The sequence below is a fragment of the Notechis scutatus genome, chromosome 7 (assembly GCF_049901735.1).
Source record: "Notechis scutatus isolate UNSWTSFEM ecotype Mainland chromosome 7, rNotScu1.2, whole genome shotgun sequence".
Taxonomy (NCBI): Eukaryota; Metazoa; Chordata; class Lepidosauria; order Squamata; family Elapidae; genus Notechis; species Notechis scutatus.
The window spans coordinates 11,189,071-11,204,482 of NC_142015.1; the positions used below are offsets into that span (position 1 = coordinate 11,189,071).

Genomic DNA, 15,412 nt, shown 5'->3' on the forward strand with positions numbered 1-15,412 from the left:
TTTTTCTTTTCTTTGGTTGTTTTTTTAAGTCTTAAATTCTCCATTCTCTTTTCCCCCTTTCCTTTTTCTTCCCCACATAAAATTACTTGTTTATTAAAGATGGCTTCTTCTTTGTCCCAGTCTTCTTGTTTTGCAGATGTTTCTTGTTGTTTCTCATAGTTCCAAATCTCCATTTCTAAGAATTGAAAAATGAAGCCAAAAGAACCCTTCCCTTCTTGTGCATCTTCTTTGTACTTTTTAAGTTCCATTTTCAATTCATCCAGAAGTGATGCCATTGTATAACTTTTTAAACAACCACCCAATTGATTTTAGTAATTCAAATGTAATAACCAATAATCCAAAGATCACCAAATAATCCAAATACACGCAAGCTGTTTCTTTTTGCTCTTTTTTTTCACTTTCTCTTCCTGGGGTTACTGTTTAGTTACAAAGTTTCAGTTAAAATGTATCTTTTAGAAGTCTTGTTGAAGTTTTACTGTAGATTCTTTTTAATTCCAGGCAGTCTCCTCCCTCTTTCCAGATCCTGCCCTTATTCTTTTTCTCTCCCTTCCTGCTTATGAAAAAGAAAAATTTTTAATGTCCAGAAATCTTTATTATGCCTTTGGCATTTTGTTTTATTTTCAGCTTAATTGCCTATTGATGTCAAAGCGGATTTTTCCAATTTCTTATTTAAGTCTCTTAGTTGTCGGTATAGGGAAGGAGAGAGAAGCAAAAAAAAAAAGCCAAACCTTTCCCTTTTCACTTTCCTTCTCTGCTTCCGACTCTTCTTTGGGAGCGATGTTATTTTTTGTAAGTTTAAATTCCAGGGTACCTTAGTTGTTGCTTTTACAATTTAACCCGGTCAGCCAAAACTTTCACTTCTTATCTTCCTCCTGCACATTCTTTTCCGGTCGAGTTCTTCTTTGTGGTGGCCATTTCTGACCACCTCTGCAACCACCTTCGGGAAAGAGAGTAATGGCCAGCTGAGAGATGCGGCTCTCCTTGACCCTGCTGGCGGTCTCCCCCCTCTTCACCACCTCTACGGGGTGGCTTAGCCCCGAAACCAGCGCGGGGCCCAGCGGGGGGGCAGGGAGAGCGGGCACGATGCAGATTTGTGTCGCCAAAGAACCCAACCGGAAGTCAAGAGGCAGCCTAATTCTTAATTAGATGATTCAGAAGTCAAATACATAACATTTCAAACTAATTCCTGGAGGCATTCAGTTAGCTAAAACAATACCTAGGATAAAATGGATTTTCAAATGAGCCTTTTTTAAAAGCAATGGTTTGCATAATAAGAATTTACACTGCCCGTATTGACTAGATTTGCACATTATGTTAAATTATGGTTTACTGAATCATGGTTTGCCTTAAAAGCCATGATTTGTTGTGGGATGAATTCAGACATGCTAAACTAAAGCTAAAAGCTTCATGTGATCTTAACAAAGGATGGTAGAGCCTTTTTGTCTGCAGAAGCATCTATGTTTTTCTTCCTTGGCTTCTCCTACTTAGAGACTCAAAGTAAAATCCAAAAAAGTAGAGCAGATGGGCTAGATGGAGGAGTGATCTGGGATAAATGTTCTTCATATCTTCTTCAGCTACAGAATCCCATCATCCCCAGCCAGGAGTGATCTGCCTGACCTAATGCAGTATAAATCTGCTCCATATTCTGCATCTGAAGGCAGCTTTCTGACAACCCTTCATCCTCTGTCTTCCTCACTAAGCAAAATTTGCCCTTTCAGGTGTTTTCTATATTTCCAGCAAGGATGTTTATAAAGGGAATTCAAGTGTGCACAAATTGTATCAGTTTTGCATTTCCTTCTTAAATGTACATCTCTGCTCTATTTGAGGTTGATGGTGGATTTTATTAAAAATTATCCATTTCCCCAGTTCAAGTTTTTATTAAAACTATAATTGCAGTAAGATTAGTTATGTGTAGCACTTTATTTCATCCCACAATGATTCATCCCAAAACTCACATAGCATGGTGTGTGAATTCTATCTACAAAGTGTTGTTTTCTTCCAGGTCTATCCATCTAGGCCAATCTTACATACATATTGTGTATCACTTCATTGAAAGATTTCTTGAGGGTTCAGACTGAAGGGCAGGTACTGAATTGAGAATTTGGGCAGGCAACATAAATTCTCTACTAATTCTCAAAGTATTTTCTTTAGATTCAAAATCACCTGCTGCACCTTTAGCAAATGTGCTAACACATATCTTTTAAGACAAATACCCTATTATACAGTACATTGTTTGGTCCAGACACCATATTATAATATTAGCCCCTATAAATGTCTGGTCTATTGTAGTTGAAAATAGCATTCCAAAGCAACTTAAAGGGCATTATCTGCAAATGCCCAGCACTGAATGGCAGGTATGCAAAGTTTGTCCCCTGTTCTTATGAGATATATGTGACATATATATGTGAACCCCATGATACACATCATCAAACATTTCCTACTGGGGGCTGAGATACTTTTCAGTTATCTCATTTTTTCCCCTCCCTGAAGAAAAAGATTGGGAGAAAGGGATTGGAAGAAGAGGTTGGAGAAGATCATGAAGTCAACCACGATCAGTTCTGCCAAAAAGAATTACCACCAAAGAGAAACCAGATGTAACAAAACTCAAGCAACAGCAACAACAACAACAACAAATGTATAGGAGGAAGAGAAACATAAAAAAAAAGAAAGATAGGAAAATGTGGATTAGATGATGGTCAAGATCAAACTGAAGAAAAGCATGTCAGGCAGAAAATCCTCACAAACTAAAGGGTAAAACTAGCAATTCTGGGTGTGTTTTAGTGAGATAAACAAGCTAGTATCTTTATTTGCAAAACATGCCAAGTTAAGTTCTTGGGTATATTTTGGTACCAAAAATTCTCGGCTGATCCCTGAGAACTGAAGGAGTTAAGCTTGACCTCAATATTCTGTAGCTTCTAGGTTAGACTTCTTTAATCTGCTAAATGCAGATGGAAAACTGCTTAACATTGAGCTTGGGTTGCAATATATCTTTGGGACTGCAAAGTTAGATTAGACATTGTGATTGCATTATCCTATTGCTTCTCCAGTTAAATTAGCTATTAAGAGTTTTGGATTGCCATAATGCACATTTTGTCATCTGGTTTGGAAGGCGCCTCCCACCAAAAAAACTATTGGGCTCATCTCAGAATTCTTTCACTCAAATTTATCTTTTACAAATGAGCAAAAGTATCTCGCAAGTCCAAAGAGGAGAGTTGTGTACACTTTGAAAATGGTGTAGAAGAAAATGATAAGACTTTGTAGGGAGATGTTGCTTCCTTGCTAATTGTTAAAGCAAGCACCCTTTTTTTCCAGGCTTCTGCGGAACTGAAAAAAAAGATGCTGCTGGTTTAATGAATCTGCTCATTAAAACATCTTATCTTTAATTCAGCCACTGCCTCTTTTTAATCTACTTTGAACATATGCCTTAAATAATAGATTTTCCTAGCTTCCATGAAAAAGATGAATAATCAGAATGAATTATTCCAGTTGCCACTTTAACCATGCACATCAAACAAAACTGGAGCTAATCCTTCTCTTATTTCCCTCCAAGAAATCCAGCTGATAACATCCTTAGATGGGGATGGAGAAGCAAAAATGGAACAACTGTAAAAAAGCCAGGCAGAGTGAAAAAAAAATGTATTTTTTAAAAAAGCTGGAGTTTGACAAATTTGAATGCCACTGTAAGCTTACATTCTTAGTATGGTGTTTGGTTACTCCATGAGAGTGTTGGAATACACAAACAATTTCTTCCCCACAAAAACATCTCAATCTTTCTGTAAAACACAGAAGCAGCATGTACGCTGAAAATATCAAGACAGCTTTCTGTCTCCATGCTTACACCAAGAATGTTATCTCTAAAGTTTATCCTGGTAATCTTGCTTATGCTCCCAAGATCCAGCTGCCATATTTGGAATTTGGAAGAATAGCGTCACTTTGGCCTGAAGTTCACCTGGTCCCTTTTATACAATTCAGTTTTCCCCCACCTCCTTTCTAAATGGTCTGTGCAAGGTTCTTCCTGCCCTATTTAGGATAGAAAAAGAACCTCATTTATTGCTTGTGGCTTTTTCTATTGTCTGAATAGTGCTGACTTTAAGCAACAGTTCTGAATCTTCCACTGGCAGAAAATGCTGACTTCTAGGTTTGGATGACCTCAGGAGTCAAGTGTTTCAACAAGCACAGGTCTCATATGGAGTCCATTGGTGTTTGGATCCATTTCAGGGGAGCGTGCAATTCCATCCTCATCCATCTTGAAGGAGGTGTTCCAGTTCCAGACAGTTTAAAGGTTTTTAAACCATCTGAGACCTGAATATCTCCTTAAGTGTCAGCCAGTAGTGGCTCTACTAAAGCCATAGTTCCGGTCCTTGGAATGCATGAGGACCACTCCCAGGAAGCAGCTTTCTGAAATATACGTGGAAAGCTTTGCCCTTCATTTGCTGTTGTCCTTTTTAGCCCACCCATCTCGTTTCTAGCCAATGCATAGTTGGCATCTATGGGAGAGTCTTATTACGCACATAGAGACGGGGATGGGGCTACTTTGACCTTTCAAATGTTCTTGAACAACGCTCAGCATCCATCATCATTGGCCATGCTGACTGGAGCTGCTACGAATCAAGATTTGACCTAATTTAGAGAGCCACAGCTTCCTTCACAAGGTGATAAATCCTACTTGTGGTCAGTTCAGGAAAGAATCAGCATGATCTGAAGCTTTGCTGGCCAATTGGAAATAGAAGAGAGCAGGACATGGAAGTGGAGATGTGCAGATGTCCACCTAGGACACAGTCAGCGGTGACTGATTAATAACCATCGATGCCTTGCAGGAAAAGAGGAGGACTTAGAGCCTGTACAAGGAGTAGGGAGTTTGAGAGATCTGCAGCTGACTTGGACCACAAGTGCAAGGCTTTTAGAAAAGGATACACAGTCTCAAACCCCCTGAGCATGTCTGGTAAGTTACATGAAAAAAGGAAACCAATACAGACCAGGTATCTGGGTCAATGTAGTTCTTTTTATTGCGTTCGTTCCTTCCAGCAAGTATCAGGTAATGATCAGTGCTGGGAGCTTCCTGTGCTGCTTAAGTACTTTCCGAGCTCGACACTGAGCTTGGGGTCTACTTACATTTGACCCCAGCACACTTTTCCTGTGACATCTTGTCCCCATGCCAGCACTCTTGCCTTCACCCTAGCTCATGAATAATTAAGATGTGGTTGGCTCTCCTGACCTTAAAGTAGAATCTTCCCCTTATTCCAGCATCCTGGATGGACTTGGTCAATATTTAACATCTGTTCTGCTTTATTGCACTTTAGTTTGAAGATAAAGTAAGGGGATCCTAACAAGTGTGATGTTCTTGGGGAATGTTAGGCTAGCTAGATGGACCTGCTTCTCTGCTCATTGGCCAGCTTTTCTCAGCAATGCTACATTTTATTTCCTTCCATACTCAATTTTTCTTTCTATCATTTCTGCTTTTGACACCCACTTCCCCATAGGCTTCCAGTAAGCAGGGAGAAGACAACACACCTTCCCTCTTTTATCTGTGAAGGAGGGAGGAGTTGGCTCACACCTTTTCACACTACAGACCTGCTTTCCCTCTTGTCAATTTCAATCCACCACTTCTTGAAGGACAGATAGTCCTCATTCAATGACCACCATTGGAACTGACAATTTGGTCATTAAAGAAGCAGAAGCCACAACAGTGGTCATGAACTTACTTCAGCTTTCTTCTGCTTTATGGACCTGTTAAGATCATAAATGTGAGGATTGGTCACAAAGTTACTTTTTCATCATTGTCACAACTGCAAAAGTAGAAGGCAGTCACTAAACAAGGACTACTTGTAAGAATTTCTTTGCCCAAGAACTCATCAGTTTCAGTTTGCTCGTCCGACATGATCCACAGTTCCAAGCTACTGGTAGTTTCAGTCATGACCGGATCTGCCCCCTTTCCACCTGGCCTGGTTCTTCCCTTCTGTTACATTATTTTAACTTGGGAAATGCCCAAGTAATGAAGACAAAGGAGTCAGGAAGAAGGTGAAAATGAGGGTCACCCATTTCTGCTGCCTTGGATCTTCTGGGCTGGTGACAATTGACAGGAGACAACTGGAAAGCCCGAGTGGGAAACCCACACAGTAAGTGGTGCACTATTCAAAAGTGACTCAGAACAGATGTCACAGAATGACAATCCTTAGAATAGAAACCCAAAGTTGACTGCTAAAACAACTTTTATTACAAGATTACAGGAACAGAAATTTGTGGATCTAACTATGCTCTGCTCTTCCTTTATTTTTCACTAAAGTAAGGAGGGTCAAGATTGAGATTCTTTCGCAAGTTACATTTTTTTCTTTGGATTCACATTTCTTTTCTCTGATTATGGTCCTGGATGTAGATCTTCTCCCTGTTCCTCAAGATTATTGCTGCTTCCCATTGCACAGCAACAGGATAGAGATGGGGTTTTCTTCCCACCAATATGATGTGTCACCTTAAGAATGAATGGATAATACATCTGCTCAGTTTTTGGGAGACACTCTCAGATGATTAGAAGCAAGAGGAGCATCCAATCTACTTGTTTTTCCAAGGGCAAGAGGGATCTCTCCAAGCTGTCCTTTCTGATAGGTATCTAGTAGGGAAAAAAATGACAATTTTGTTCACTGAGGATCCTACTTCCATTAAAGCAGCTGAGAAAGATGTTTCCTTCCAGAGTGGATGGTTGACCATGCCAGGAGTGGACTTCAAAAAAATTAGCAACCAGTATTCTGCCAGGTTGCTGGGTGGGTGTGGCCATGTGGGCGTGGCCTGGCTGACCTCCTGCACCACCCTGGCCTGGGAGCAAAAACGGGCTGCGGGGAGCCTGTTTTTGCTCTCCCCAGGCTCCGGAGGCTCTCTGGAGACTGGAAACAGGTCTGTTTCTGGCCTTCTGGAACTTCCAGGAGACCCATTTTTACCCTCCCCGAGTCTCCGCACAGACCCTACACTTACCTGCAATCAAAAACAGACTCCTGGCAGGGGCAGGGCAGGGTGGGTGGGTGGGGCCAGCCAGGGTGGGATTTGCTGGTTCACTGAACTAGCCATAAAATTAACAACCGGTTCACCTGAATCAGTGCAAACCGGTAGCAGCCTACCCCTGGACCATGCACAATCCAGGGAGTGCCACCCACACAAAATGGCATCAGGGTTGGTCTACATATGCATAAGCATTCCTTTATAGGATACCCTAAAATGTGTCATGATCTGATGACGCACCTAAGCTAAATAAATTTCTTCAAAAAGCCAAAGCTTCTCTCACATAGACCCAGAATCATTAAATGCCTTTCCAAGAGGAATTACCTGGCTTTGCCATTATTCGTCTTTCCAAAGGCAATCCTTCAGAATGTTCCTTCTCTTAGGAATTTTACTAATTGATTTACTAGGTCCCAACACTCATGTCTGGCAAATCACCCTCCCAAATGGAAAAATAACCTGAGGAGAGGGGAAAGTAAAGAGGATTGCTTAATTATTTCCCTTTCTAGCATTTGTTCCACAAAAAGTTCTCTCCTCTCCAATTGCATGCCCCTGCTCAGACAAAGTATCCCATAAGTTCTTTTTCTTTAGCGGTGGGAAGGGAGCCAAGGAGGAGCCTTTCCAACTAGAAAACATGCAGGAGAGAAAGGATTAAATTAGATTTCTTAACAAGCACAGAAAAGTTACTCCTCTGATTGTCTCCCTAGCTTATTAGGAATTGGCAGAAGAGAAATAAATTTGCTTCTTCCTAAATTTATTTATTAGACTTTATATGCCACTCCTTTCCAGGGGGACTTTGGTCAGTTTATATCCCTTTCTTTTAACAGGAACAAAGAGATGGTAAAGAGGTGATAGAGACTAGATAGATAGATAGATAGATAGATAGATAGATGATAGATAGATAGATAGATAGATAGATAGATAGATAGATAGATAGATAGATAGATAGATAGATAGGACAGACAGACAGACAGACTAGCCAGAGGCAAACGCATATGCAAACATAACACAGAACTGAGGCTCCCAATATACAACAGATGCCTTCCCAAAGTTTCCTTAAAAAGTCAGGTTCTGCTGCTGTCCTCCTAAAACCAAAAGCATTATTTATTCATAGCATTCTGGAGAGTCCAGTCTCTTCATCTCACGGCCTCCTTTCTGTACTGGATTGAAAAAAGCAGCAGAGGATTCACATCTGTCTCTTTCACTCATTCGTCTCTATCTACTTCCTTCCACTTCTGACTATCTAGTGAGTAGACGGTTTTTTTTTTTAAATTTTTCTGAAAATAGCCAAGGCTCTCCTCTGTAACCAGTTTTTAATTGCTGCTGCAACTGCTGCAGCTGCTACCCTAAGGAGTTTTTAGACTTCTTTATGATATGTTGAATGTTTTGCATTTCACTTTTTATTTTGCTTTTCAGTTTTAGTTCAAATGTGTGCCTGTGTGCATGTATGAGTGCCTCCAAATCAGTGTTGACTCCTAGAGCTGCCTGGACTAGTCCCTGCAGTTTCCTAGAAAAGATTTTAGAAGCAGTTACCTTCTTCCTACAGCTGAGAGAAAAGTCCTGGTCCAAGGTCCCCCAGCTGGCTTCATGTCTAAGGCAGAACTCAAACTCAGTCTCCTGGTTTCTAGGCTGATGACTTAACCGCTACTCAAACTGGCTTACATTAATCTTAATGTTTAACTGAACAACGGAATACAAATGCGAATAAGCAAATAAAGGCTGGGGAGAGATTGAGTCTGGATTAACTGTTCTTCTTTTTTCCTTTTGTAGCTTCAGGTGCAGATTTTTGAATAGATAGGCCCTTCCTGGATATTTAGTCTTTATTTGGTCCTTAATGAATGCCTTCACTAGGCAAAGAGGGTTAATAAACAAAAGGCTCAGATTCCACTTATTGGATTCGCCTAGGTGTCCTGTTTTAAGAAATAGCCTTCTCTTGTGTTAGAACAGCACAGTATGCTTCCCCACTTTGTGGCGGAGGCTTCTGTTGACTTGTGCTTCTTTGGCATGGCGCCTTTGGAGGCTGGATTTCTCCTTCCTTTGTTGGCTCCCCGATTCTATGTCTCCAAAGGTATGTCAACATTTAGCCAGAATAAGTTGAAGTCAAGTGTGAGTCGCTTCTTCAATTGCTGTTTTTGGCTGGATTCACTCGCTTGTGAAAGGGAGAAAACAAGTCTCCACTTTGTTTCCGTTGTCTACTAAGAAGCTCAGAAGAACCAGTTTTGCACACTTTCTGATTGATTCCTGACCTGTCTGCGTGTTTACCTTCATGAAACCTAAGCTTGGGATTGTTTGTCTCTGGGAGACTAAATTGGTGAGTTTTTGGCCCTTCAGCCCTTGATAAAATTGCTAGTCAATGACAAATTCTTCCCACCCTACGTATAAATTATTTCGTTATTTCTCCTTTCATTTCAGGGCAAGCAACCAGATCTCTGCTGTGGTGGCCTCACTTCCTAATTTTTGGCTCAGCCTGTTTGGTTTCTCAGATAATACTCACTGATTTCACATTTTTCTTAACTTCTTTGGCTCTTCCAAAGAGGAAAAAAAAAGCAGCAAGTGTTAGTCCCACTTCAGCTCTTTTTCATATTTCTAGTTGGGATCTATTGCACTCCCTTTAGAAGAATTGAACAAGATAGATATCCCAGAGGTGAATCTGTTGATGTAGGAGGGACAGAAGTATTATTTTGAATTTCCTCAATTTTCAGTGCTTACTGTTTATATTATGCCAATCCTGTGCTAGTTACTATGCAGTTCTGAGCATTCAGAGTTCCTGCCAGGTTTTAAGATGGATCTGTCACTGAAATGTATAAGCCCTTTGTTAGTAGTCAACAGTAAATCACTACATGATTAGATGCTTGACAAGTATGAAATTGATTCGGGTATTTCAAAATGTGCACACTTTAATATATCTCTGGAACAAAGCACAGCAAAATAGAACTGGCATCCTCAAACAATCTGAAAGGAACTTTTTCCAAAAGGCAACTGGAATTCCTTAGGGTTTTTTTTTCTTTAAAAATATTTTGCTTCTCATCCAAGAAGCTTCTTCAGTTCTGATGAAAAGCAAACGTTTCCAAAGGAAAGAAATTAAAGTCGAATTGTCTTTTGGAAAAAGCACCTTTGGGACAAATATGACTTGGGTGATTGAGAATCTCCACAAACATCCTCAAACTAGCTACAGGATTTAAGAAGGTAAAAAATGGTTGAGGACATTCTTGAAAACAGTTGCATCTCTGTGAGAGGAGGAATATAAATGAGGCAGAGATGAGGAGCCATTTGTTCAATCGCTGGTTCTAGTTAACATGGTCAATATCACGGTAATATCACAGTATGATGGGAGACTTAATTCAAGTGAGTAGCATTATTCCAGGGTTCAATGTAGATTGTACTCCTTCCTGAAGATGCGAGAGATTTAACCTGGATGATGAAATCTGAAACCAGAGGCTACAGTCTCCTTCTTTTTCCATCATGGTGGTGATAAAGAAGGGGATTTTTTTCCAAGATTGCCTTTGATATGGTTTAGCAAGAATCCAGAAGCCTCTCTCTCCTTAAGATTCAGATTAACAGAGTTGGAAGGGACCTTGTAGATCATCTAGTCCAACCCCCCTGTCCAAGCAGGAGACCCTACACCATTTCTGACAAATGGCAGTCCAATCTCTTCTTGAAAGTCTCAAGAGATGAAGCTCCCACAACTTCCAAAGCAACATCAGTTCCCTCGGTTGATTGCTCTCACTGTCTTCTTATTTCCAAGTTGAATCTCCCTTTGTTCAGTTGGTTGTTTTTTTTTTTTTAATAAGAGTTCCTTCCCTCCTGAGATCAAACACATGCACAAAAGAATATCCCAGATTGCTGATTCACCATGGGAAGAAAATAGAGAAGGAATTTTATTGCCCCTTTTTTTTTACTAGCAGAGCACTGCTGTCTTCAGTACCCATATGTCTGGCAGAAATTTAACACGTGTAGTGCATCTTGATTTTTTTTTTAATTGGTCTCTCATCATTAGTAGTTGGATTTAGATCCCCACAAGGTTCATGCCATTGGAACATTAGCCTGCCTGTTGTTCAACAGACTGGCCGACCAACAATCCTTCTTCATTGAAAGTAGCTCTTGAAAGGTCCTTTGTGTGCTCGTTTGAACCTTGAGCTACAAATATTCTCCTTTAAAGAGTAGTTTGCACACACATGTTCAAAAAAAATGTGCAGAAGATGCCAAATACAATATTTGCCAAGTCCACTTAATGATTGGGTAATAATAGAGGAGAAAATCTCAGACACTGGGGGTGTGCCACCAGTTGGAATCAACGCTAGGTTGGAATCAACACTAGGTTGGAATTGACACTGGATCTCCAATATGACATTACCTACTTTTACTTTATCGTTCAGAACTGTTAATTTTTAAAGGATAATAGGCAGCCATCTTGTTGCAAAGTAAAGTAAAGCACCGCCCTCAGATATAACCTGCATTTCTAACAGGAAGTCCAGAAATGAGTTACAATGAATGCCACTGAAACACAGGTAGTCCTTGACTTATACCATTTTCATTTAGTGAATGTTCAAAGTTACATCCCTGAAAAAAGTTATTTAGGACCATTTTTCACACATGACCATTGCAGCAGCCTTGTGGTCACGTGATTTACATTCAGATGCTTGACAACTGACTCACATTTATGACAGTTGCAGTGCCTTGGGGTCATGGGATCTCCTTTTGCGATCTTCTGACAAGTAAAGTCAATGAAAAAAACAGATTCACTTAACAAATGTGTTACTAATTAAGAAATGTGGCAAAATAAGTCGTAAAATGGGGCATTTAACAAATTTCTCACTTAGCAACATAATTTTTGGGTTCAGATGTAGTTGTAAGTTGAGGACTAGCTGTATGGCTGTAAATGCTTACCTGAATCCATGACGATTCAATCTGAGCCATTTGTTTTGACCGCTAGTCCAGGGACAGTGAAGAGGTCACTAATCCTCCAGACCAGCTCTGTTTCCTGTATGGATGATCCACTGCAAAAGCCAGAACTTTGAAGCCAGCTAAAGTAGAGCTTCACATCCTTTTCCCCATTTCCTTCCTTCTCCATTTTTAAATGTTCATATATTTATACATCTGGGAAACAATTACCCAGGATATTCTGTGTATATCTTAGGTAGCCCCCATTGTTGTCCCCTCCCTGATTTAATAAGTGGCCATCATGATGATCCAATGGGTGAAATTCCATCATTTTATTGTCTTCTGGCTGGTTCATTGGTAATATTTTGCCTGCTGAAGACAATGGTCTCAACCAAGTTTCAGTGATGTCAAACAAATAGAATGTCAGAAGTAGGTTGAAACTCTTGATTTATGATAAGCCATTATTTAGATGGTATGAAGTTGCCTTGGTTGTTTAAACCCAGCAAACTGTGGTTAATGAGGTCTTAGCAGATATAAAATTCAGATGTTGACTTGTTTTATTCATTGCACAAAACTTGTACAACTTTTACATTATTATGGCTGAGTTCACACAACATACTTGGGCATAAACATTTGGTTATGAAGCACAATTATTGGTCTCAGATAAAACACCAAGCCAAAACCAAATAAACCATGTTATGGATTAAGCCATATTTTTTACAAAAAAAGCAGGTGCAGCCTTGCAAATCATCCTGGTTATTTATCCACCATGACTCTATCTCTAACCAACATGGAATGTTAGAAGTTATAGTCCAAAATGTCCAGAAGGCATTTAATTAGAGAAAGCTACTGTAAATTAAGACCAAAATAGCTAAGATATCATTATGTTTATGAAAGTTGTAGAGATAAACAGTTCAAATTGAGAACTACCAGCTATATTCCAGCTCCTTCACTTTTACTTACATGGAACTAGGGTGGGCAACAAACTGAGGACTGTAGCAGTCTCTAATAGTGGACAGAATGGGTCATTTTCCCCCCACCTGTTTTGTCTTTGTTTTAAAAGGAGGCACTGAAGGCTGGGTGGACTGAAGGGATGAGAAGGGAAACATTTTCAAGGAAAAACCAAAAAAACCCAGTTGCCTTTTGAAAAAACACCTTTGAGACAACCATGACCTGGATGACTGAGAATTTCCATAGACAAATGTATAGGGCTGCATCTTCAGATGTTTGCCACCTTAATAACAAAACAAAAATCCCGCAGCACTTAAAAAAACAAATGTATTTGGGCAAAGACTTCTTGTAGCATCATGGACAAAATGGACAATGTAACAACATGGACTATCCATGGCATGCCACTTTTCAAATGGTTATACACTTTCCTTAAGTGCTGATGGAATCTGACAAGCTACTGACACTCAAAGCTTTAGTTGGTTGCCCACATCTGACAAAACAATTTATTTAATTTGTTGTCAGCATTAAATTCTGGAATTGGAGCACAGTTTTCTATTTCAGCCTCATTTGTAAGATCGGAATTAGTTTCTTTTAGTTTTCTCCCAAGCATAAAAACGATTTGCTTTATTTCGTTTACTTTAATTGGAAAAGTTGTTCTAGCTTGAAGACACAATTACAAGTTGTCTCTTGCTGCCCCCTGCCGGACTGAGTTGTCATTCATGTTACTGGAAGAAAGTGCCTAGACATATACTTAATATTCTAACAACCAATATGCCATTACCATATTTTGACATAGAAGGGGTATCATAGTAACCAGAAAAAAAGTTTTTGTGCTCTCCCTCTGCAAACCCAAGAACGTGAAGAGTGGTGGAACATTTGTTTTTTTATTCACCCCTGACCTTGCAGCTGCTGTTGAACTATAATTCTCAACACCTAAGCCAGAATGGACTATAGTGAGAGTTGTTGGGAATTGTAATTCATTAATAACCAGAGAGTCGCTAGTATTTTTTTGTTTTCATTCAATTGTGTTCAGTTTCTGGAGACTGCCTGAACAATTCCATATAATTTTCTTGAAAGGTTTTTCAGAACTAGTTTGCCATTATCTTCTTCCTAGGGCTGAAAAAATTGGCTGGCACAAGGTCACTCAAGTGGCTTTGTGCCCAAAACTCAAAGACTCCCAGATTCTAGCTTGATGTCTTAACCACTACTACCAACCCCCAAAATCAATACATTCTTCAGAAGAACAGGACACCTGATGACGGTAGATGCTGCTGAACTACACTGCAGACTCTTGCACCATTAGCTATGCTGGTTGAGGCTCCTGGGAAGTGCAGTTTAATAGCACCTGGGAAATTAGGGCTTTGCAACTCAGCACATAGAAACCTGCATGAAGTAGCAAGCAAATGAGGCTCATCCTGACAATATTAGGGCCAAACGCTGCCAAACAGAGATTAACTTGTAAACCAAGCAAATTTTAAGCAGTTTCCTTCATGCTATTGAGTCTATGTTAAAAAAAAGAGGAAGTAAAGTTACACAACTCTATGGAGAAGTAATTTAAAGCTACCGGCTTGTAACACCTGGGGTGTGGCTCCACATCTTAGAACAGAAAAAAAAGGTGGAGCATAAAAGCAGTTTTATGTAAAATTGCCCAAGTTTTTAATGCTCTATTAATTCTGTAAGTAGCTTGCTATGGCTGATATATTGTTAAGGGTGTGGTTTTCTAAAATATTGTTTATATGTTTGCTGTAGCTTGGTTTGTGTTATGTGTCAATCCCTTCCAAAGAAATTATTCTATGAGATAATATTAGGAATATATTCAGTGCACAATTTGGTGAAGAACTATGATTATGTTTGTTTGGATTTGTTTAGCAATTCATGGGATGTATATGTTAAGAGTGAGAGTATGCATGGTATTAGTATCCTAAATTTATGCTTGTTTATGTTTAAAAGTGTCTTATTTTTCTGTACTTCCTACCCTGGACCTTAAATAACTTTCTGTAGTATTTTGCTTGGCCTCATCTGTGTTCATATGACATACTGAACCCATATTGAACATTTCCAATTAGGGAATGTTGTACAAACCCACTTTTTGCACAGTAAGCTCATAGTTCAGTGTGTGGCATGAATTTAGAAAAAGAAAACACTTTTATTTAATTGTAGGTTGTCATGCAAATTCAGAACAGAGGGTTTTTTGCATTTTTACTGCAGTCTTCTTCAATGAGGCTTTTTTCCTCTCCTCACTTGAAAAGCAGTTTAGAAAACAAAGTGCTGTGAAATCTGAGTGCTACTAAAAATAAGATGAAAACTTTATTTCTGGTAACTATGATACCCCTTCTATGTCAAAATATGGTAATGTCTATTAGGATATTAAGTATATACAGTATGTCTAGGCACTTTAAAACACCCCTTGGCATTGCTACTCACTGGCTATACTCTTGTAATATATTTAATTGGATTATTGGATTAGCTCATTACTGAATCAACACAGCACCAGGGTCACATAATTTGGAAGACCAAAAGAGGATCCATATGGACAATATGTTGAGCTGGATTAGTGCTAATTTTGTTTCAGTGTGTGATTGTGTGTCTTAGCATG

At 39.5% G+C, this 15,412-nt stretch overlaps 1 protein-coding gene and 1 long non-coding RNA gene across 6 annotated transcripts in view; one reads left to right on the top strand and one right to left on the bottom strand.

The window, feature by feature from the left end:
- LOC148130028 (uncharacterized) lies at window positions 1-8,642 on the bottom strand. The gene is made up of 2 exons (XR_015750352.1): window positions 8,518-8,642; window positions 1-1,216 (listed from the first exon to the last, which is right to left on the bottom strand). It is a non-coding gene; the product is annotated as an uncharacterized LOC148130028 (long non-coding RNA).
- LOC113414394 (nucleoplasmin-like) overlaps window positions 7,766-15,412 on the top strand; it is a 20,427-nt gene continuing 12,780 nt past the window's right edge. For 2 of the 5 annotated variants that reach the window (XM_087969971.1, XM_087969974.1), the window contains exon 1: window positions 8,907-9,295. In XM_087969971.1, the coding sequence (XP_087826097.1) occupies window positions 9,251-9,295 (45 nt within the window). In that variant the 5' untranslated portion in view covers window positions 8,907-9,250. Of the gene's footprint in view, window positions 8,231-8,906; window positions 9,296-15,412 lie in introns of those variants that run through there. The other 3 variants (XM_087969972.1, XM_026671295.2, XM_087969973.1) reach the window with 3 other exon arrangements.